The sequence below is a fragment of the Cnephaeus nilssonii genome (genome assembly GCF_951640355.1).
Source record: "Cnephaeus nilssonii genome assembly, chromosome: 5".
Taxonomy (NCBI): Eukaryota; Metazoa; Chordata; class Mammalia; order Chiroptera; family Vespertilionidae; genus Cnephaeus; species Cnephaeus nilssonii.
In genome coordinates, this window is record NC_137076.1 from 29855428 (window position 1) to 29876328 (window position 20901).

The 20901-nt window shown below is 53.3% G+C and overlaps 2 protein-coding genes across 4 annotated transcripts in view; one reads left to right on the forward strand and one right to left on the reverse strand.

Moving 5' to 3' along the window:
* Positions 1 to 261: 261 nt before the first annotated feature.
* Positions 262 to 7777, forward strand: APBA3 (amyloid beta precursor protein binding family A member 3; the record flags this gene model as incomplete). Of its 2 annotated transcripts, none has more annotated exons than XM_079771152.1 (11): positions 262 to 316; positions 1038 to 1639; positions 1729 to 1768; positions 4780 to 4925; positions 5057 to 5143; positions 5232 to 5393; positions 5765 to 5944; positions 6021 to 6233; positions 7130 to 7249; positions 7339 to 7479; positions 7565 to 7777. In XM_079771152.1, the coding sequence occupies 11 exons, from the start codon at positions 262 to 264 to the stop codon at positions 7634 to 7636; spliced, it is 1818 nt and encodes a 605-aa protein (XP_079627278.1). In that variant the 3' UTR covers positions 7637 to 7777. The 2 variants fall into 2 exon arrangements, with proteins under 2 accessions (XP_079627278.1, XP_079627277.1); XM_079771151.1 differs by having other exon boundaries at positions 264 to 395.
* Positions 7778 to 7877: 100 nt separating this feature from the next.
* TJP3 (tight junction protein 3) overlaps positions 7878 to 20901 on the reverse strand; it is a 31924-nt gene continuing 18900 nt past the window's right edge. For both annotated transcript variants that reach the window (XM_079771150.1, XM_079771149.1), the window contains exons 9-21: positions 18231 to 18289; positions 17925 to 17991; positions 17561 to 17717; positions 16954 to 17062; positions 16587 to 16824; positions 15025 to 15236; positions 12644 to 12739; positions 11004 to 11074; positions 10396 to 10606; positions 10218 to 10318; positions 9558 to 9839; positions 8486 to 8532; positions 7878 to 8101 (exon numbers count right to left, since the gene is read on the reverse strand). In XM_079771150.1, coding sequence (XP_079627276.1) covers positions 7999 to 8101; positions 8486 to 8532; positions 9558 to 9839; positions 10218 to 10318; positions 10396 to 10606; positions 11004 to 11074; positions 12644 to 12739; positions 15025 to 15236; positions 16587 to 16824; positions 16954 to 17062; positions 17561 to 17717; positions 17925 to 17991; positions 18231 to 18289 — 1753 coding nt within the window. In that variant the 3' untranslated portion in view covers positions 7878 to 7998. The remainder of the gene's footprint in view (positions 8102 to 8485; positions 8533 to 9557; positions 9840 to 10217; positions 10319 to 10395; positions 10607 to 11003; positions 11075 to 12643; positions 12740 to 15024; positions 15237 to 16586; positions 16825 to 16953; positions 17063 to 17560; positions 17718 to 17924; positions 17992 to 18230; positions 18290 to 20901) is intronic.

The following is a 20901-nucleotide window of genomic DNA, read 5'->3' on the forward strand; positions in this document are numbered from 1 at the left end:
TATCATTCACCATTAGTATTTTCCAGTCTCATATCTTCCCAAAGGCCATCCCTTGGAATAACGACCACAGTCGTAGGAAACCGGTAGCGATTATTAACCCCATTTTGCAGTTAAGGAAACAGGCCCAGAGGCCAGCCCCGACTCCCACGGTACGTAAATGGAGGCTTGGGATTCGAACTTGCAGTTCTGATACCTGGCGCCCCCGCGCGGCGAGGTTAGCTGGGAGAACTACATTTCCCAGCAGGCTCCGCAATGGAGCGCATGCCCAGTAGGCCGGGAGCGCTAGGCAGATCTGCCGGCGCCCTGACCAGGAAAGGTGAGCGACGGCGGCTGGGAAGACCCTGCCGGCCTGGGATGTGGGACCACTGCGGGGTGAGGCCACCTCGGTTTGCGAGGTGAGTGTCTCGGAGGGGCAAAGCGGGGTCTGGGGCCGGCGCCTGCGGCTACGGGTCTGAAGTCTTGAACCTTGGGTCTGCATAAGGATTGGGTTCTTAGCTTTAGACTCGAGTTGTCTTCACACCGGATCTGAGGTCCGGGTCTTAGTCTGGGGGTCCATCTTGAGCGTGGCATTGGAGGTTTTGAGATTAGGGTCGGCTTTCTGGTGTCTTTGGGTCTCTAGTTTTAAGTCTGAGGTCCTGGGTCTAAGTCTTGGGTTGGGGTCTTGAGTCCAGGATCTCGGGGACCTGCACATGTTGGGTCTGTATAGCCAGAGTTGTATCTCTAGCCTGGGTACCAGTCCCGGGGCAGAAAGACTTGGAAGAGTAAGGGCTGGGGTGAACAGGTTCCACAATGGGGAGAAGTCAAGGCTGACAAATATAAGGGAATCCCCCAGGGTTTGGAGCCCAGAATGTCACACTGCCTTACACAACTGCTCATTCTGCGCCTCAGTTTCATCATCTGTAAAATGGGGATCATAGCAAACCCTACATTGCAGGACATGGTGGGATTAAATTACGTGTTATATATATAAGCAGCCCCCAGCTAACACCTAGCACCAAGTTGGTACCCAGGAAATCTCACCTTTTAATCTCTTTCAGATGCTGGCCTGAGCCTGGATCCAGACCTTGAATTACTGACAACTCCCCCACCCCCTCCAGGGCCTCTGGCCATGGACTTGGAGGAGCCCAGGGACACACATGCGCCCTCTCAGGACCACAGTCCTGACTGCCAGTGGGACCCAGTGCCAGGAGGCCCATGCAGCCTGAGTCAGATGGAACTTGACGGGCCAAATATTCAGGATCTAGTGCAGCAGTTTGAGGCTCTGCCGGGTGATCTTGCGGGCCTGTCCCCAGATGGACTCCCCTGCCCCCTGCACATTGCCACCGGTCATGGCCTGGCCTCCCAGGACGTGGCTGATGCCCATGGGCTCTTGTCTGCTGAGGCTGGCAGGGACGACCTGCTGAGCCTTTTGCACCTCGAGGAGTGCCCTCCTTCCCAGTCTTGTCCCAAGGAGCCTCCAGACCCTGCTCCTCACCTATTACAGCCCCCTGAGGACCCAGATGGGGATACTGGTTCCCCAGAATGGGCAGAGGGAGCCTCTGCTGAGCAGCATGGCAGCAAGAGCTCAAGCAGCTCCCCGGAACCTTGGCTAGAGACGGTCCCTCTGATTGCTCCTGAAGAGCGGCCTGCCAGTGCCCAGGTAGTGCTTGCCCCAACCCCCAGACCTTCTCTGCTGCCAGGAGCCAAGCCAGGGGGACTCAGTCCTGCTCCTCTTTTATCTTCTTCTAGAGCCCCAAGACCGCGGCTTCATACCCTGCCTTCCAGGAGGGTGAGTGCCCCACCCACCCTGCCCCCAGGAACCTAGGGGTTTCAGACAGCCTGAATCAGGCTCCTGAAATCTGACTCAGAGTTTGCCAGTAAGGAGTTGCTTCTAGAGAGGCTCTGAGAATGGTTTTATGTTGATTCCTGAAGGCCTGAGAGAAGAGAGACAGCTTTGGGAATGTTCTAGAACGAGTAGAAGACAGGCAGGCTGGGGTATTTGTGGCACTCTGTTCTAGAGCAGGGGTTGGCAGATTACCATCTGTGGACCAACTCTGGCCCACAACCTGTTCTGGTATGTCTTGTGTGCTACAATGGCTTTTGTATTTGTAAATGCTTGGAAAAACCCAAAAGAAGAGCAACATTTCTTGACACATGAAAATAATAATGCAATTCAAGTTTCTGTGTCCACAAATAAAGTTTTATTGGGACACCATCATATCTGTTCATTTATATATTGTCTGTGGTGGCTTTTGTGTTGCAACAGAGACCACCTGTCCCACAAAATAAAAATAGTTTACGGTTTGGCCCTTTGTAGGAAAGTTTGCTAATCCCTGCTCCAAAGGCTTTGGAAGAACCAGTTTTGACCACCTGGAATATTCTAGAATTTTCCCAAAAACTATCTGAGGCTATATGTCAAAAGCAAATTCTATGGTTGTAAGAAGATGGTTTAGTTCCAAGAAGGTTCTAGAGTTGTCGGTGGAGTTATAACTCACCTAGGGAGTTCCAGAACTGGGCATTGTGCCTGTGGTTCTAGGTCAGAGGAACCTGGGCTCATGTGTGTTCTGGAGTGATGAACAGAGCTGTGTGGTTCTATTCAGACTGGAAGTCCTAGAACCATAGAGTGACTAGAAAGTATCTGTGGCTCTAGACCAGTAGGAGATATTCTAGAACTAAGCAGAGCTGTCCAATTCTAGAGGAGTCATCAGGAAGTTCTAGAGTGGTGTCATACAATAGAGTGTGAGCTATATATGACTTGAAATTTTCTAGTTATCGCTCTGGCTGGGTAGCTCAGTTGGTTAGAGCTTTGTCCTGATACTATGCCAAGATTGTGGATTTGATCCCCAGGCAGGGCACACATAAGAATCAACCAATGAATGCGTAAATAAGTGGAACAGCAAAATCATTGTTTCTCTCTCTCTCTCAAATATATAAATTTAAAAAATCTTTTCTAATTAAAAAAATAAACAGGTAAGATTAATAACTCATTTTATTTTTTTAAAAAAATATTTTATTTATTTTATTTTTTAACAGAGAGGAAGGGAGGAGAGGGATAGAGAGTTAGAAACATCGATGAGAGAGAAACACCGATTCAGCTGCCTCCTGCATACTCCCTACTGGGGATGTGCCCGCAGGTACAAGCCTTTGACCGGAATTGAACCTGGGACCCTTCAGTCCGCAGGCTGACGCTCTATCCGCTGAGCCAAACTGGTTAGGGCAGTAACTCATTTTAATTAACCCAATGTATTTAAAATAACATTTTAACATATAATTAACATTTTACAATTATTTTACTTTTTGTTCATATTAGAGCTAAAATTCAGTGTGCATTTTGTATTTAACAGTACATCTCCATCCAGACCAGCCACATTTCAAGTGCATAATGCCCACATGTGCCTGGTGGCTATGATGTTGGATGATACAGTCTGGAACCCCAGAGCAGAGTTGTCTGTTGTTCCAGAATGCTTAGATCATGAAGGACAACAGGCAGAGATATCTGTAGTTTAAGCTCACACACAGGAGTGGGGTTTACTTCACTGGGGCCTATACCTGTGGTTCTAAAACAAAAAATGCAATAGCTATTGGTTAGAACATTCTAGAACTGCTGACAGAGCGGTTGTCTGGTTTTATGTTGCTCAGGAGATTCTAGAGCCATGGGGGCAAAGCTTTATGTGTTTCTGGGCTGGTTTGGGGGAATTCTAGAACCATGCCCAGAGTTGTTTGTATCTGGATGTTCAAGTAATTCTCAGAATCAGTGAGTGCATCGGTGGTCATGAATTATTGAGGGGATTCTAGAACCATAGGAAGAGCTACCTGATGCTGTGATGATTAAGAAATTCTGGAATCATGGAGTGGAAAAGTCTGATTCTGGAGTGATGCAGGTTTCTAGAACCCCTGACAGAATTCTGTGGTTTGAAACGTGTCAGGGAGTTCGCCATTTGGGGTTGTGGACAGCATGAGAGGTTTAGATTTCTGAAGAGTCGTCTCTCCCCGAGTGGGCAGTTCTGTGACTGCGGAGTAGAGTTTTCCACAGTTCAGTAAGGATAGGGGAGAATTCTAGACTAATGGGTAGAGCTAATTGCCCCCAGATTGACTCAGGGGGGATTCCAGAACCATTGAGTGGAATTGACTACAGTTCTGTAGTGTTGCAGGTTTTAGAAATGGGAGTGGGACCATCTGGTTCTAGTGTAATCATGGAATTCTAGAAACAGTGTGTAGGTTTCTGTTAGCACTAGGGCTGGGTTTTGTTGTTGTTTTTGTTGTTGTTTTTATTGGTTTCAGAAAGAGGAAGGGAGAGGGAGAGAGAGAGAGAGATAGACACATCAATGATGAGAGAGAATCATTGACCAGCTGTCTCCTGCACGCCCCCCACCGGGTATCAAGCCCACAACCCGGGTATACGCCCCGACCAGGAATGAAACCATGACCTCCTGGTTCATAGGTTGACGCTCAACTACTGAGCCACGACGGCCAGGCGACTAGTGCTGGTTTTGGATCTAGCTGTGCTGCTGGACTCACAGAAGCCCCTTCCTCTGCCTGGGAACCTCTGAGACGTGGACAGAGCTGGACCACATGGTTCTAGATTTTCGAAGGCCAGGCTGCTGGTCTGTGTCTCCTGCGGGTGGGATAGTTCTGGGAAAGTGGGCAGACCTGTGTGAGTCAGCAGTACCAAGTCATGAGAGGGTAGATCTCTCTGTGCTTCCAGACTATACAGACAGCCAGAACCCTGGACCAGATCCATCAGGGTGGCCAAGCCTGGCCGGGGCTCTCGGGCTGACCTGCCTCCGCTGTTGCCCTCAGTATCAGGTCCCTGTGACCACGAAGACCTCTGTGATGGTGTCATATTCGGGGCCAAATACCTGGGCTCCACCCAGCTGGTGTCCGAGAGGAACCCGCCCCCCAGCACTCGCATGGCGCAGGCCCAGGAGGCCATGGACCGCGTCAAGGTGAAGCCAGGGGCTGGCAGGAGGGTGGGCGGGCAGGCAGGCTACAGACTAGGTCCTCCAAGGCCCGGGATCCCGATGGGGCAGAGGCTGGGTCTCTAGGTTCCTCTACCTCTCCCCCCTTCCCCCCACAGGCCCCTGATGGGGAAACCCAGCCCATGACGGAGGTGGACCTCTTCATCTCCACCAAGAGGATCAAGGTTCTGATGGCCGACTCCCAGGTACAGGGCTCAGGCCCAGTCTCTGGTGCATGGGGGGCTCCACTGAGGCCTCCGCAGCCTGCCCAGGCCTGATCTCCCCCACCTCCAGGAGGCCATGATGGACCACGCCCTGCAGACCATCTCCTACATCGCCGACATTGGCAGTGTGCTGGTGATCATGGCCCGCCGGCGGCTGGCCCGGCGCCCGGCATCCCAGGCCCATGGCCACCGGCTCTACAAGATGATCTGCCACGTTTTCCACTCAGATGATGTGAGCAGCCGGGCTCCGGTGTCCGGGTGCCCCCACCCTCCTGTAAAGCCCACCTGGCCACGCTGTCACCCCACTGCCCTCCCTTGGTCCTCAGTGCTGGCAGGTCTCTCCACCCCTCCAATAGGTCCCACCTATTCCAGTTTTTTCCGTAAGACTGTGAGACTGGTGCCGAATCCCGAAACCTTCCCTGCCCCAGGCCTACCTCCCGATTTCCTAAGACAGTGGCCATTTTCCCAAAATCCATGTAGGCTTGTCTCCTGGGAGTCTTGTCCCTGGTGGGTGTGTGGGTTGGACTCTGAAGATGTCAGGGGATTTGGGGGACCAGAAGGAGGGTGGGACGCCCCCTGGGAGATGCTGCCCATCCTCCACAGGCCCAGCTCATTGCTCAGGCCATCGGCCAGGCCTTTGCGGTGGCCTACAGCCAGTTTCTGCGGGAAAGCGGCATTGACCCCAGCCAGGTGGGCACCCAGCCAAGCCAGGGGGCCATGGGCTCCGGCTACCTCCACAATGGGGACCTCGACCACTTCTCCAACAGCGAGAACTGCAAGGAGGTGAGCAAGTGGGTGGGCCACCCCCTTCCTGGCCCCCACCGAGCAGCCCTCATGTCCCACCCATGTCCTCTCCTAGGTGGTCATCGAGAAGCGCCAGGGTGAGGGCTTGGGCGTGGCCCTGGTGGAGTCAGGCTGGGGATCCTTGCTGCCCACGGCTGTCATTGCCAACCTGCTGCATGGGGGTCCTGCTGAGCGCTCGGGGTCCCTCAGCATCGGGGACCGCCTTACTGCCATCAACGGGACCAGTCTAGTGGGGCTGCCACTGGCCAGTGTCCAAGCTGCCATACGCGTGAGTTCTGGGGGGCAGGGGCCAGAGGGGCTGGCTTAAGGGCCCCAGGTGGCAGGCCTGCCTCCCCATGGATCTGGGAAGGGTACAGAGGTACCCACTCTGGACAGGTCTCTGGGACCCAGCCCAGAAGGGACATGGTAGAACCCTACCAGCTGTATGCGTAGGGAAACAGGCTGGCAGAGGGGAAGGCACCCATCCCGGTGACCTCCCTGGTGCAGGAGCAGGATTGGAGTGCAGGCGGCTAGTGGCAGTGCCAGCAGCTTTTCCTGCCTGCCGTGAGGCAGCAAGTGTGTTCCTGAGTTTTGAACCTTGTTGCCCAAATAGGGAAAGGGAGGCTCAGGAACGAGGAGGGAGCTGGCCGGGTCAGAAGGGTAGGTCTGACACAGTCCACACAGCCTGTAACCCTGCCTGATAGACACATTAGAACTTGCTTTTGACCAGGAGGACACTGAGGCCCAGGGAGTCAGAGGTGAGAGGTCACACAGCTCCGACCCCGAGGCCATCCGACTCCCATATATGTTCTTAACTGCTTCTTGAGGGGTCTTCTAGAATCTAGAGCAGTGATGGGCAACCTTTTGAGCTTGGTGTATCAAACTTCGCCAAAAAACTGAGCATAACTCAGGTAGTGTGTCACTTTGAGGAAAAAACATTATTTCGCAAATGTTTCATCCTCGGCATGCGGCCGCCTCAGCAGCGCGTGTCATCAGAAATGGCTACGCGTGTCAGTGCTGACACGCGTGTCATAGGTTCGCCATCACTGACCTAGAGCCTTGACTCCAAATCTCCATTTTCCGGGTGGATAAACTGAGGCCCAGAGGAGGCTGCAACTTGCCAAGAGGTCCAGCAGCCCCCCCCCCTGGAAGCCCAGCTAGGCCAACAGCCCCTGTCCTGTACAGGAGGTCAAGTCGCAGACGTTGGTGACCCTCAGCATCATCCACTGTCCGCCGGTCACCACAGCCATCATTCACCGGCCCCACGCCCGTGAGCAGCTGGGATTCTGCGTGGAGGACGGCATTGTGAGGCCCCAGCCCAGAGCACTGTGTTGGGGGTGGGCAGCCCCAAGCATGGCCCCCCTGAGCATCATGACCCCTTCCTGTCCCGTCAGATCTGCAGTCTCCTCCGGGGTGGCATCGCTGAGCGTGGGGGCGTTCGCGTGGGACACCGAATCATCGAGATCAACGGACACAGTGTGGTGGCCACACCACATGCCCGTGTCATTGAGCTGCTCACCGAGGCCCACACTGAGGTGCGTGGGCGGTGGGTGGGACTGGGGGTGCCCTCCCACCAACCCAGGCCCACGCCAAGCCCCCGCCTCCTCTCCCATCCCCCAGGTCCACATCAAGACCATGCCAGCCACCACCTATCGCCTACTCACAGGCCAGGAGCAGCCTGTATACTTGTGACCAGCCACCACCCCCACCACCACTGTGCCTTAGCCCCGCTGGCCCTGGGACTCCAGTCCGTGGCTAGCTGGGGCCACAGAGGATTCTTGGCTCTATATTATTTTCTGATGTAAAAAAAAAAAAAAAATTAAAAGCTCATCAAATGGATCAGGTCTCGGGTCAGGGTGTGTGGGGTTACGAGCGGAAAGACAGGACTTAACTCTGGCACCCACGTTCTTCCTGGAAGCCACTAGAAGCCAGTGCTGTGAAAATATTTATTAAAGACCAGGTGGGAGGAGCAGGGTTTGAGGTTCTGTATGGGAAACTGAGTCCAAGCTCCTGAGAGGAAAAGGGAGGATGGCCAGCTGCCACCTGGGAGGGGGTCATATGTCGGTGGCTGGGCCCCAGTCATAGCCATCTTCATCGGAAGACTCCACATCTCGGGCTTGTGTAAACTTCTTCCTCACAGCTTCCCGCGCATATGTCCTGGGGGTCAAGAAATAGAATAGAGGCTGCGAGTGAGGAGCGTATGGACTTACCTACCGTTAACTGAGGCTGACTACTAGGCACACTGGGTGTGGACAGAGATGAGCAAGACTGGGCCTTTGGGGGTTGGGTTTATTAATGAGCTCCTTCACAACCTTCAAAGCCCTAGCTCCAATGTCCCCTCCTTCAGGAAGCCTTCCCAGAAAGAGGATTCCCACTCCCGTGGCTCTGCATGGAGCTGAGTGGCTCTGGCTCTCTCTTGCCTACCAGAATAGGAGCGCCTCAAAGGCATAGCCTGGTTCTCGGTCTCCTTCACCACCATCCAAACCCTGAGTCCCAGAGAAAGGGTGGAGGGGCCTCAATCTGAAGTACAGAGGCTCTTACCGAATGCTTTCCTGTCGCCACTGACCCTGTGGGTGGTAGCTGTCCACCTTGGAGAGGGAGAAAACAGGTTAACCCTTCCCCCAAAAGTATGATAAATTGGGGTGAGTAACAACCCCCATCCCACTTCCCCACCTTTGCCCAGGCAATGCTACTCGCAAGCTTTCTTGCCCCCACCACAAGTCTACAAATCATCCCCAATTTTATTATTATATTTTATATATTTTTAATTGATTTCTTAGAGGAAGGGAGAGAGAGAGACATCAATGATGAGAGAGAATCATCAATCGGCTGCCTCCTGCATGCCCCCTAATGGGTATCAAGCCGGCAACCCAGGCATGTGCCCTGACCGGGAATCGAACTGTGACTTCCCGGTTCATAGGTTGATGCTCAACCACTGAGCCACACTGGCCGGCTCATCCCCAGTTTTAAATGAGAAAATAGGCTGGGACAGGGGAAGGCCTTGGCTATCTCCTAGCCCGTTAGCAAAGGGGGAATTGGGTTTCCCATGTGTAAAATTCTCCAGAGGACTCCTGTCAGGAGTTCCTAAATGAGTTCGCACATGTGAAGTGCTTAGGGTAGTGCCTGCCCCTGAGGCGGCTGCCCTGGTCAGGTGAGCAGGTTGGGCACTGCACAGCCCCCGGGAGCACCCCTCAGCCAGACACCGTAGACTTGTACGTCCTTACGTTTACCGAGAGGGTCTGCGGAAGGGTACCTATGTCACCTTCACAGGCACTCCAGGGCTGAGGCAGCCCCACGTAGAACAGGAATATACGTTATTGCTAAACATCCAGCTGTGAACTGGGCTTGGGCTAAGTGTGCCGAGTTTAAACAAGCACCCTGTGATGCCAAGACTTTTAGCATCCACCCTGTATCCCAGATAAGGGAACTTCATGCACAGGGATGGAAATATTTGCTGTGAGTGATTCAGCAGTTCATAAGCATAGGTCTGGGTCCCAGATATTGATCTGATCAGAGAAGTTTCTGTTTGTTTACATCACGGCAGAAAATAGGGTTCCCATGTGTCTGCACCATCCCCAGACCCTGGCCGGGGCCACCCCCATATCCTACTCACCTGGGCCCCTCGGTGGCCTGAGGATCTCCCATGATCCCGCAGGCTCTGGGGTTTTTCCACGAGCACAGGCTCCGAGGACCGGACCAGGGCTGGTGCTGGGGGCCCCTCGTCCACGTCTGTGTGGGGCCCACCCTCACCGTCCGTGTAGCCCTCGCCATCCGTGTAGCCCTCGCCATCCGTCTCGTAGTCACTGTTGACCCGGCTGTCACAGCTCAGATCCGCAGAGCTGTCGTTCAGGCCACGGTGAGGGAGGTCCAGGTTGTCCTCCAGGGAGCCATCTAGCTGTGGGGTGGGTGTGGTCTGGCTGAGCCAAAACCCCCAGCCCAGGCCCTCCTGGATCTCAGACCAAACCCAGACCCAGGACACCGTCTTTAAACTCCAGTCTCAAACCAGGTAAGACCCTTGACCCTCAAGTTGAGGCTTAACCCTTGACCCCTGGGTTGAGTTCTGACCATTGACCCTTTGCCTGACCCCCCAAATCTGAGTTGAGCCCCAACCTCTGAATCCATCCCCAATTGCCAAATTGAGTCTCCCAATCCCATTTCACCTCAGGTACCAGATCCAGACCCTGATCTCAGGTCAAATCTTGGCCTTGGCTATGCCCCTGAGCCCTCACCTACCCCTAAACCCAAACAGAGGCTCCAAACCCTGGCCGGGTACCTGGTCCTCGGCGGTCCAGATGGGCCGCATCTGCTGCTCCCGGACAATGGCCTTGAGCTCCTGGTACCAGCTGTCGCTTGTGCCTTGCAGGTGAATGGTGGCTGCGGGGAGGGGGCATCAGTGCGGCCGAGACTCAGGCCAGACCCGCGGCCTACCCGGGCTCCCACGCCCGCCCTACCTGTGAAGAGGTGGTCGCTGTGCTTCCACAGCTTCTGGGCTTGAGCGTAGAGGCGGCGGGTGCTGCGGCGGGAGGCTGGCGCCAACCATTGGCGCAGAGCCTTGAGGGCCGTGCGGCTCTCGGGGGCACAGAAGACCACAATGGGGTAGTACTGCACGTAGTTGAGGCGCTCCACTGCTGAGGGTGTCACATCTAGGAGTGCGTGCTTGTCCTGGGCAGGGCCCATGGTGGGGGCAGTGGGAGAGGATGAGAGCGGAGAGAGAAACACACCCGGAAACAGGCCGAAAGAGACAGGTGAAGAATCAGGGGGAGAGTAAGGGTCAGGTCAGCGTGGACCCCGCCCTCGCACATCCGCAGGCCAGCATGGTGGAGGTGGGGTTGGGGATAACCCAGGCCACAGTGTCTGAGGCCCAGAGCCCCAGCTGGAGTCTCTCTACCTCTTCCCGGGGCTGTGTGTGACTCTGGGCAGGCTCTGTCTCCCTCAAGCCCTCACATCACAAAACCTCGGGAGGGGGCTCCCTGGGAGACCACACTCACAGGGAGTGGGGAGAGAACAGATTGGACCCTGGGCCTCAGGTTCCCCATCCATGAAATGGGACCCTGCTTACTTTCTCCGCGATCACCCGCACGGTGTCCAGTTTGATGATCTTAGATGGCCTGTCAGTCCTCAGCACGCTCTCTGTGGAGTGGAGAGGCAACCGGCAGTTTCAATAGGGTAGTTCCCTAGCCCCGCAAATTCCTGTCTATCTGTCCCTTCCCTGCTCAAGGACCCACCATGGCTCCCCATTGCCCTTGAGAAGAATCCTAACAGCAGCAGCAGCATCTCCCATTGGACTCGCGCCCCACACTGCTGACCTGTGTCCCCTCCTGGCCTCGGCCCTCTCCTCCTCCTGAGGAGGGTGGCTGTTGCTGGCCCATCTAGCAGATGCGGAAACAGCCTCAGGTCGATAAGGTCACCAGCTCAGAGTCATGGAGCCAGTGGTTGCCAGGGACAGGAGCCTGATGCAGGGTCTGTGCTCCAGACAATCGCTCTCCCAGGCTTGGTCCTGACTCTAGGCCTTTGCTTGGGCTGTGGTGACTCAAAAGAAGCTCCTTTGCCGGCTTGGCTCAGTGGATAGAGCATCAGCCTGCGGACTGAAGGGTCCCAGGTTCGATTCCGGCCAAGGGCACATGCCTGGGTTGCAGGCTTGATCCCCAGTAAGGGGTGTGCAGGAGGCAGCCGATCAATGATTCTCTCTCATCAATGATGTTTCTATCTCTCTCTCCTTCTCCCTTTCTCTCTGAAACCAATAAAGAAAAAAAGAAGAAGAAGAAGCTCCTTTAAGGGTACAGCTCAGTGGCATTAAGCACGTTCGCATTGCTGTGCAGCCATCCCCTCCATCCATCTTCAGAACTTTCTCACCTTCCCAAACGGAAACTCTGTCCCCATAAAACACTAACTTCCCCCCCGTCCCCCAGCCGTGGCTCCCACCATCTGCTTTCTGTCTCTATGGATCTGACTCCTCTAGGGACCTGTAGTGGAATCACATAGTATCTGTCCTGTGTCTGACTTATTTCACTGAACATAATGTCCTCAAGGTTCATCTATGTTGTAGCAGGGGTCAGAATTTTCTTCCTTCTTAAGGCTGAACAATATTCCATTGTCTGGATGGACTCCATTGTCTTTACCCATTCATCCGTGCATGGACACTGGGTGTTTCCACCTCTTGGCTATTGTGAATAACGCGGCTGCGAACCTTCGTGTTCAAGTGTCAGCTTTCAGTTCTTTCCATGGGCCCCAAAAAAGTTAACTTCTTTTCAACCATTTAAACGATGTAAATACCATTCTGAGCAGGCTGTATAAAAATCGCTAGTGGACCAGATTTGGCCTGGAAGATGTAATTTGTTGGCCCCAATTCTAGCTTATTTCTGTAGTTGTTAATTTTTGGTCTCCTTGGAGGACCTCGTGTATTTTGTTCGATGCTGTGTCCATAGCTCAATAAATAAATCTCCCGAACAAAGGAAGGAACAGCTGCACACTGGCTCCTTGGCATCGGCTGTCTGATGAACTGTGTTAAGAACTCTGAAGCTCTGTCCAGCCAAAGAGTGCCAGGAGTGATGGAGGACGTCTGCTGGTGGTTCCTGTTCTAACTCTTAACATCCAAACAGCGTCATTAGCAGCCCCTGTCAAGCTGCCTCAGCCCCAGGGGCTGGGGAACGGTTATGAAATGATTCACCAGCAGGGTTGCCAAGGAGCCTGGTTTCTCACCTGCGATTTCAAACTGGTCAGGCATCTCAGCAGTCAACTTCTGCATAGCAATGTCTGCCACGGGTCCCAGGATCACCACTGGGCGCTTGAAATTGGCTGAGGGGCCAAGAAACAATGACAAGAATCAGGATCCCTTTTGTGGCAAACACTGCTAGGTTCTTGCACGACCCCTTTCTTCCTCCCCTGTAGTATCATCTAGCTAGGCCTTTGGTTGGTCAGCTAAGACTACATCTACCAGCCTCCCTTGCAGCTAGGGATGGCCATGTGACTAAGTTCTGGCCAAAGGGGTGCAAGAAGAATTGGGTGCAATTTGGGGTTGTATTCTTCAAGGAAAGGGGTGAGCCCTCCCCATCCTCTTTCCCCTTCCTGCTGGCTGGAATGTGGGTATGGGTGCACTGTCTTTGACCACACAGGCAAAAACAAAAACAAACAAAAAACAACAACAAGACAATGGAGCCTGGATCCCTGAAACTGAAGCAGCCAGACCATACTCAAGAGCTTACGCTGGGACTGTTACTTGAAATAGAAACTTTCTTTAATGCAGCTGTCACTTGGAATCTCTGCTATCGCAGTTGAATCTAGCTAACTCAGTGGTCAGCAAAAGTACAACTTGAGGGCCACATTCAGCCCACTGCTTGTTTTTGAAGTTTTATTGGCACAGTCATGTTGATTTACTTATGTACTGTCTCTGGCTGCCTTCCTGCAGAGTAGAGTGATTTTGAAAGAAGCTATCTGGCCCACAGACTCTAAAATAGTTACTGTCCAGCCCTTTGCAAGAAGAATTTTGCTGAACCCCAGACTAACTGGCAGACATTTTCACCAATGAGGAAGCAGGTGCAGAAGAAATCTTGGCGGGAGGAGAGTGAGTAGCCAGCCCTCTCCTTGCACCTTCTCTTTTTCTCCTCTCTTTCCAGGCCTATCTCTTAAAAACTTAATATATTCATATTTCTCACCTTTCATTGGCGGGGGGGTGGGGTAGAAATTAAGTACATGGCCTTTGATTTTTAAGTCTTTTTGTCTGGATCTTGGTGCAGCTGCTGAAGAGCAATTGAGTCCTTTCTCCTCCTGGGTGACTAGCTAGCTCTTCCCATCCTCCTGCAGTATTTTTTTCTATAGGTCTCTGCACCTGGTTCTAATCCCTTCTTCCCTGAGACTGGGCAGGAGCTTAATCTCTCCCCTTCCTGAGTCCGGATAAGGCTGTTCCCCTCCCCTTTCTTGGGCAGGGAAAGGCTCTTTGTGCTGTTTTTGTGCTGGCGTATTTTTTTTTAATTGTGGTAGAATATACATAACATGAAATTTACTTTCTTAATCTGTACATTGTACTAGTACATTCACAATGTTGGGGTACCTCCTATGAGTGGAATCACATAGTATTTGTCCTGTGCCTGGCTTCTTTCACTGAGCATAATGTCCTCAAGGTTCATCTATGTTGTAGCAGGTGTCAGAATTTCCTTCCCGTGTGTGTGTGCGTGTGTTTGTGCATGCGCGTGCACACACCCAAACCCAGGAGGATTTTCTTCCATTTTTAAGGCTGAATAATATTCCATGTGTAGGTGAACCACATTGTGTTTATCCACTCATCTGTCCATGGACACCTGGGTGTTTTCACCTCTTGGCTATTGTGAATAACGTTGCTATGAACCTTTATGTTCAAGTTAGTGGCAGCTTTCAGTTCTTTTCATGTATCACAAAAATTTTTAAATTTCTTTTCAACCATTTAAAATTGTAAATACCATTCTTAGCAGGCTGTATAACATTTGAAATGGGGCTCATCTAAACTAAGATGTGCTGTCAAAACACACCAGATCTCAAAGATTTAGTATCAAAAAAAAAAAAAAAAAGATTGTGAAATACCTCATTAATAATTTTGTATGGATTTGGTTAGAGCATGTTTAAAAACATTATTGTCCTGGCTGATGTTGCTCAGTGTTTAGAGGGTCGACCTGAGCACAAAAGGGTCACGGGTTCCCAGTCAAGGGCATGTACCTGGGTTGCAGGTTCGATCCCTGGTCCCAGTCGGGGCGCATTTGGGGGGCCACCAATCGATGTATCTCTCTCACATCCATGTTTCTCTCTCTCCTTCCCTCCCTCCCTTCCATTCTCTCTAAAAGAGTCAATGGAAAAAATATCCTCGGGTGAAGATTAACAAAAATATATATATTAAAATTATTTTCAACCATTTCTTTTTATAGATTCTATATGTGGCTTGCCTATTTCTATTGGATATAGGAATTGGTTTTTAAGGAATGAAGCCCCTTTCCTGTCCCCTCTGTGCCCTAAAATCACCAAAAGTGGCTGTTTTTGGTGGAAGGAGAGAGGTAAGCATCGTGGCCTCGGACGGCTACACTAGAATGTCTGCAGGCCCCTCAGCCTGGTCCCACCTTCTCGAAGCACCACACGTTCGTATGGTGGGTAGTGACCCTGCCTGGTCAGATCCGACAGGTCCTCACGGCTCCGATGGGTGGTCTTCTTGGCTCCCCGACGGAAACCCCGTAGTCGCCAGAATTCAGCCCGTCCACCAGAGCCCGCCGAGGCGCCAGGCCCAGGCCCCACGGCCCGCTGGGCGGCCTCCAGACTGGCCAGCTGCTCTGCCCTGGGGAGAAGGGAGATTAAGGCGCACTGGGATCAGCACAACAACAGCCCCAGAGATGACCCCGTCCCAGTCTCAGGACCTGCATACATGTCACCTCACATGGTAAAGGGACTCTGCAGAGGGGATGAAGTTAAGGCCCCTGAGATGGGGATGACCCTGGATTCCCGGGGGGAGAGGGGCCCAACGTCATCACAGGGTCTTCATAAGAAGAGGCAGGAGAATTATGCTCTAGCTGGCTGTGCTCAGTGGTTAGAGCATCTGCCACAGACTGAAGGGTCGTGGGTTCGATTCCAGACAAGGGCATGTACCTCGGTTGCAGGCTCAATCCCTGGTCCCAGTCGGGGCACATGCAGGAGGCAACCAATCAATGTGTCTCTCTCACATCGATGTTTCTCTCTGTCTGTCTATCCCCCTCCTTCCCACTCTCTTTTAAAAAAATATCCTCCGGCCGAAACCGGTTTGGCTCAGTGGATAGAGCGTCGGCCTGCGGACTCAAGGGTCCCAGGTTCGATTCCGGTCAAGGGCATGTACCTTGGTTGCAGGCACATCCCCAATAGGGGGTGTGCAGGAGGCAGCTGATCGATGTTTCTCTCTCATCGATGTTTCTAACTCTCTATCCCTCTCTCTTCCTCTCTGTAAAAAATCAATAAAATATATTTTAAAAAATATATATATCCTCCGGTGAGGATTAACAGAAAAAGAAAAAGAAAAGGAAGAGGCAGGAGGGTCAGAGAGATGGAAGAGGCTGCGCTGCTGGCTGTGACGATGGAGGAAGGGGCCTGAAACGATTCTCCTCTGGAGCCTCCAGGAGGGCCCGCCCTGCCCACACCTGGATTGTAGCCCTAAAGCGTTCATTTTGGGGTTTTTTGTGTGTTTTTTGTTAATCCTCACCCGAGGATATTTTCTCATTTCCATTGATTTTTAGGGAGAGTGGAAGAGAGAGGGAAAGACATCGATGTGAGAGAAACACATCGATTGGTTGCCTCCTGCAAGAGCCTTGACCAGGGCCTGGGTGGGGAGGAGCCTGCAACAGAGGTACGTGCCCTTGACCGGAATCAAACCTTGGACCCTTTGGTCCGCAGGCCGACGCTCTATCCACTGAGCCAAACCGGCTGGGGCTGAAGCGTTCATTTTGCATTTCTGACCTCCAGAATTTGTGTGGATTGAAGCCACTGCATTTGCACTGAGTTCTTACAGCAGCCCTGGGAGTCCTGTACAAGCGCGACCGTACCACCCCGAGCCATCCATCGGCACATCGCCCCGACTGAACCACCAACATTGCTGAGGAGTGACAGCGCGGGGAGATGGAGGCTGGGGGGCAGCCTGACGGAGGGTGGGAGTGGTCCCCACCTCTTCTGGTTGGGAATGATGCCGCGCTCCTGCTCCCGGAGGTCACGACCCATGCGCACCGCCAGCCACTGGCCTCCACGGGCGTGGCTCTGCCCGGGGCCCGAATACAGCGTGTCCAGCACGTGGAAGACGTCGCCACGGGTAAAGCCCAGGCCATAGGGCGGGCTGGGCTCCAGCTCAAAGTGCGTGCGGACGTAGAAGGAGTCGCCCACACGGGATTGCACCATCTTCCGGAAGACTGTGGACAGGGAGAGGCTCTGAGCCGGTGGGGATGCTGCCTAGGCCTTCCCTTCCCTTCCCCAGGGAGTGGGCCTCGCCGCGGGCCACGCACCGCCCCTCCCCACCCCCCACCCCCCGCCCCACTCACTGTCCTGCTTCCGCTGTGTCACCAGCTCTACCTCTTCGCCCAGCGGCAGCCCCAGCAGGACCTGCACAGCCTCCTCCCGAGTCAGGTTCTGGAAGGGCACGTCATTCACCTGCCAGGTAATGGGGGGCGGGGAGGGGGAACGGGAATGAAGCTCTGGGCACGATATCCCAGCTCTTCTCTGGACAAAGCTCACCCCCAACTCCCGGGGGCCCCAGCGATTGGGGACAGCTGACGGGGGGCAGGGAGGCATCGCCTTGTGGCAGCATGGGCGTCACCAACGCACGGAAGTCTGGGCCAGAACCCAGGGCACAGGAACTGTAACCGGCACACACAGAACCGAGGCATGGTGGGGTCTCATCAGGGCGATCGTGACAGTGGTGGAAAATTCTGTGACATTCCGAAGAGTCACAGTCACAGGGAAGTGACAGGGACAAAGATGTATGGGCAGACAGTACCTAGGTCACAGACACCAGGGTGATGACGGGGACAACAACATGTGGACCCAGACGGTGGGTCACCCCTGCTCTCAGCAGACCCCGGGGAGGACACAGGCTGTACCAGACTCGGGAGCATCACCCAGCATGCCACCTCGCCCACCACCAGCCACCTGCAGAATCTGATCTCCTTCCTGGATGCCCTGTTCCTCAGCCGGGCTGCCCTCCTGTACCCCGGACACGAAGATGCCCACATCATTGCCTCCAGCCAGCCGCAGCCCGATGCTGGTGCCCTTGTAGAAGCGGGCCACCCGTGAGTCGGGGCTGTACCTGCAGGGGTGGCAGAGGCAGGTCAGTCCAGCGTGGGCAGAGAGGTGATCCCCTAGGGCATCCCTGGGAGATCCCCCCCTCCCTCTGGGCCTCAGTTTCCCAAATAGCTGCGCAGGACCTGTGGTGGTCCCATCAGCACACTGGGACCGGGAAGGTCCCCGGGATGTGGGAGTGTCCCGTTGGTGGGCTTTTTCCGAGTGCACATACCCGCGGTCCTCCATGCTCTGGCTGCTGGGCACCCTGTAGATGTCATAGCTGCTTTGCCGGGGGGTATCTGAAAGGGAGCAGCTGGTCTGTTTCCCAAGCACACTGGCCAGTCCAGCCACCAAACCTTTGCCACAGGGGGTCCCTCTCTGTGCCATCACCCAGCCCTCAGTCCTTCCCAGGGAGCTGTCTCTGACCTTGTAGGCCCATGCCGACTCTCCCACTCTGCCTGGCACAGCCTCACCACTTGGGATTAAAACAGTCAGAGGAGGGGTGCTCAGCGTCCCCACCCACCCTCCCTCCGTTTACCTGGTTCCAACGTGGTTCTGGAATCCACAGAACTTTTCCGCCAAAGCTGGGGGCTCTCCCTGGTGGGGAACAGGTTTGGGGTGAGGTGGGGGTGGATGTCAAGGGGTGACTTTTAGAACTGTCATTGATCTGAACTCAGATTCAAATGTTGGCTCTGCCCTTCCGTAGCCGTGTCCTAGCAAACCGATTGCTCTCCCTCTCCGAGCCTCGGTTTCCTGCCCTGAGCCGTGGGGATGGCTGAGTGGAGTGAAGTCTCCAGTGAGGGCTGGTCAAGGTGAAAGGGGCCTGGGACAGTCATTTTATTGTTTTGATATGAGTGAAAAGTCCCCGAGGTTGCTATGGACCAAATGTTTGTGTCCCTGCAAGTTCACATGGCGAAGCCCTAACCTCTGCTGGGATTGTGTGAGGAGGCAGGACCGTTGGGAGGTGACGAAATTTAGCTGAGGTTATGAGGGTGGGGCCCCTGATGGCATTGGTGTCCTTATAAGGGACACCAGAGAGCACTCTCTCCCCCAGGTGAGGTCACAGCAAAAAGGCAGCCGTCTGCAGGCCGGGAAGAGGCCCACCCTGGAATCTGACCCTGCTGCACCTGACCATGGACTCCCAGGCTCCAGAACTGGGAGAAATAATCGTCTGTGTGTCCGTCTCCAGTCTCTGGTATCCTGCTAAACCACGTGAAGAAAAGAAAGTCCCCTGCAAAACCGGCCCACTGTGAGCAGGGACGGGCCACTTCCACGCCTTTCAGATGCTTTCCAATAAACATGCGTGGGGAAAGGTATACTTCTGGAAGAAAATCTAGATCAGGCCCTGTATTAGCATTTACGGCATTCACCCTGTGAAGCCCCGGGGCTGCCATTGGAAAACACCATACTCCCCACCCGACACGTCCTGGAACAGATTAGTGGAGTAAGGAGCCTGCATCAGAGAAACCTGCCAAGCTACTTGCACCCATTTGTCTGTGTGCAGGCGGAATGCCCAGGAAGATCACACCAAAGTCCCCCCAAACCCGGTGTCATTCTACCATGTGGTTCATTCACCCCACATGACGCCAAGTGCATTTTGCTGGGCCTTTTAAATATAATCTCCCAGACATCCTTTTTCATGGCTGTCTAGTATTCCCAAGCAAGGATGTATTATGATCATAGTAAAGAGTAGAAAAGACACACAGTGAGCCCTAGCCGGTGTGGCTCAGTGGACAGAGCGTAGGCCTGCGAACTGAAGAGTCCCAGGTTCGATTCTGGTCAAGGGCACATGCCTGGGTTGTGGGCTCGATCCCCAGTAGGGGGCGTGCAGGAGGCAGCCAATCAATGATTCTCTTTCATCACTGATGTTTCTCTCTCTCTCTCTCCCCCTCTCCCTTCCTCTCTGAAATCAATAAAAAATTAAAATAAAATAAAATAAAATAAAAGACACACAGTGAGCATTCACTATGGGCTAAGTACACACATGCATCGTCTCCTTTTGACATCATTAATTAGCACCCTAAGGAGGCAACAATGGAGTAAGAGTTGGGGCCTTGGGATGGACCCTCCTCTGGCCTCTGAGATGGCCCCCAGAGACCCCCACCTCCTGGTAGTTACGGCCTGCTGTAGTAACTACGTTGAACCATGGTTGGCCTGTGTGACCAGAGCGAAGATATGACACATCTGAGATTAGGTTCACCTACGCTCTCTTAGGTCATTCGCTTTAGGGAACCAGAAGGACAGGCCCACCTGGTGAGGCTCTGAGTCCTCCTGCCAACAGCCATGGGAATGAGCCTGGAAGTGGATCATCCACCCCGAAAGCCTAGAGTCCTAGACACATCTCGACTGTGACCTCATGAGATTACAAATTAGAACCACTCAGCTCAGCCGCCCCCCACCCCCCACGTCCTGACTCTCGGAAATGATGGGAGATAATAAATATTGGCTATTGTTTCAAGCTGCTAGTTTTGGGGTTAATTTATACAGCCATAGATAACAGATACAACCCCCCACTTCTCAGGGTGCTGAAAGCTTAAGTGAGGTGTCTAATATCTAAATAAACGCCAAGTATTGAGCGTGTATGTATTTTAGCCATTGAATTGTGTCCCCTCAAAATTCATGTGTTGAAGTCCTAACCCTCAACATCCCAGAATATGATGGTATTGGGAAATGGGATTGTCGTCGATATAATTAGTAAAGAAGAGGTCATAGTGGAGCAGGGTGGGCCCCTAGCCCTATATGACTGGTGTCCCTATAAAACAGGAACATTTGGACACAGATTCAGACACACATAGAGGAAAGACAACATGCAGACACTCAGGGAGGAGATGGCTGTGTGGGAGCCAAGGGATGCCAGAGGCCATCGGAAGCTGGGAGAGAGGCCTGGGACAGATTCTCCCCTGGAACCCTCAGAGGGAGCACAGCCCGCGAACAACCTGATTGGGGACTCACAGCCTCCACAACGGAGACAATGAATTTCTATTGTCCTAAGCTACCCTTTTTTGGGGCACTTTGTTACAGCAGCCACACATTAATACAAATTAATTCCAATTGTTCCTTTTATAAACATCGTCATCATAAACCAGCGTCCTCCAGTCCCAGAATATATCCAGGGTTATTTTGCCCCCAAGATAAATCCCTAAAAGGGCCTTGCTGGGTCAAAGGGCTTATGCCTTTTGAAGTCTTCCAGGATGCATTATGAAATCTGG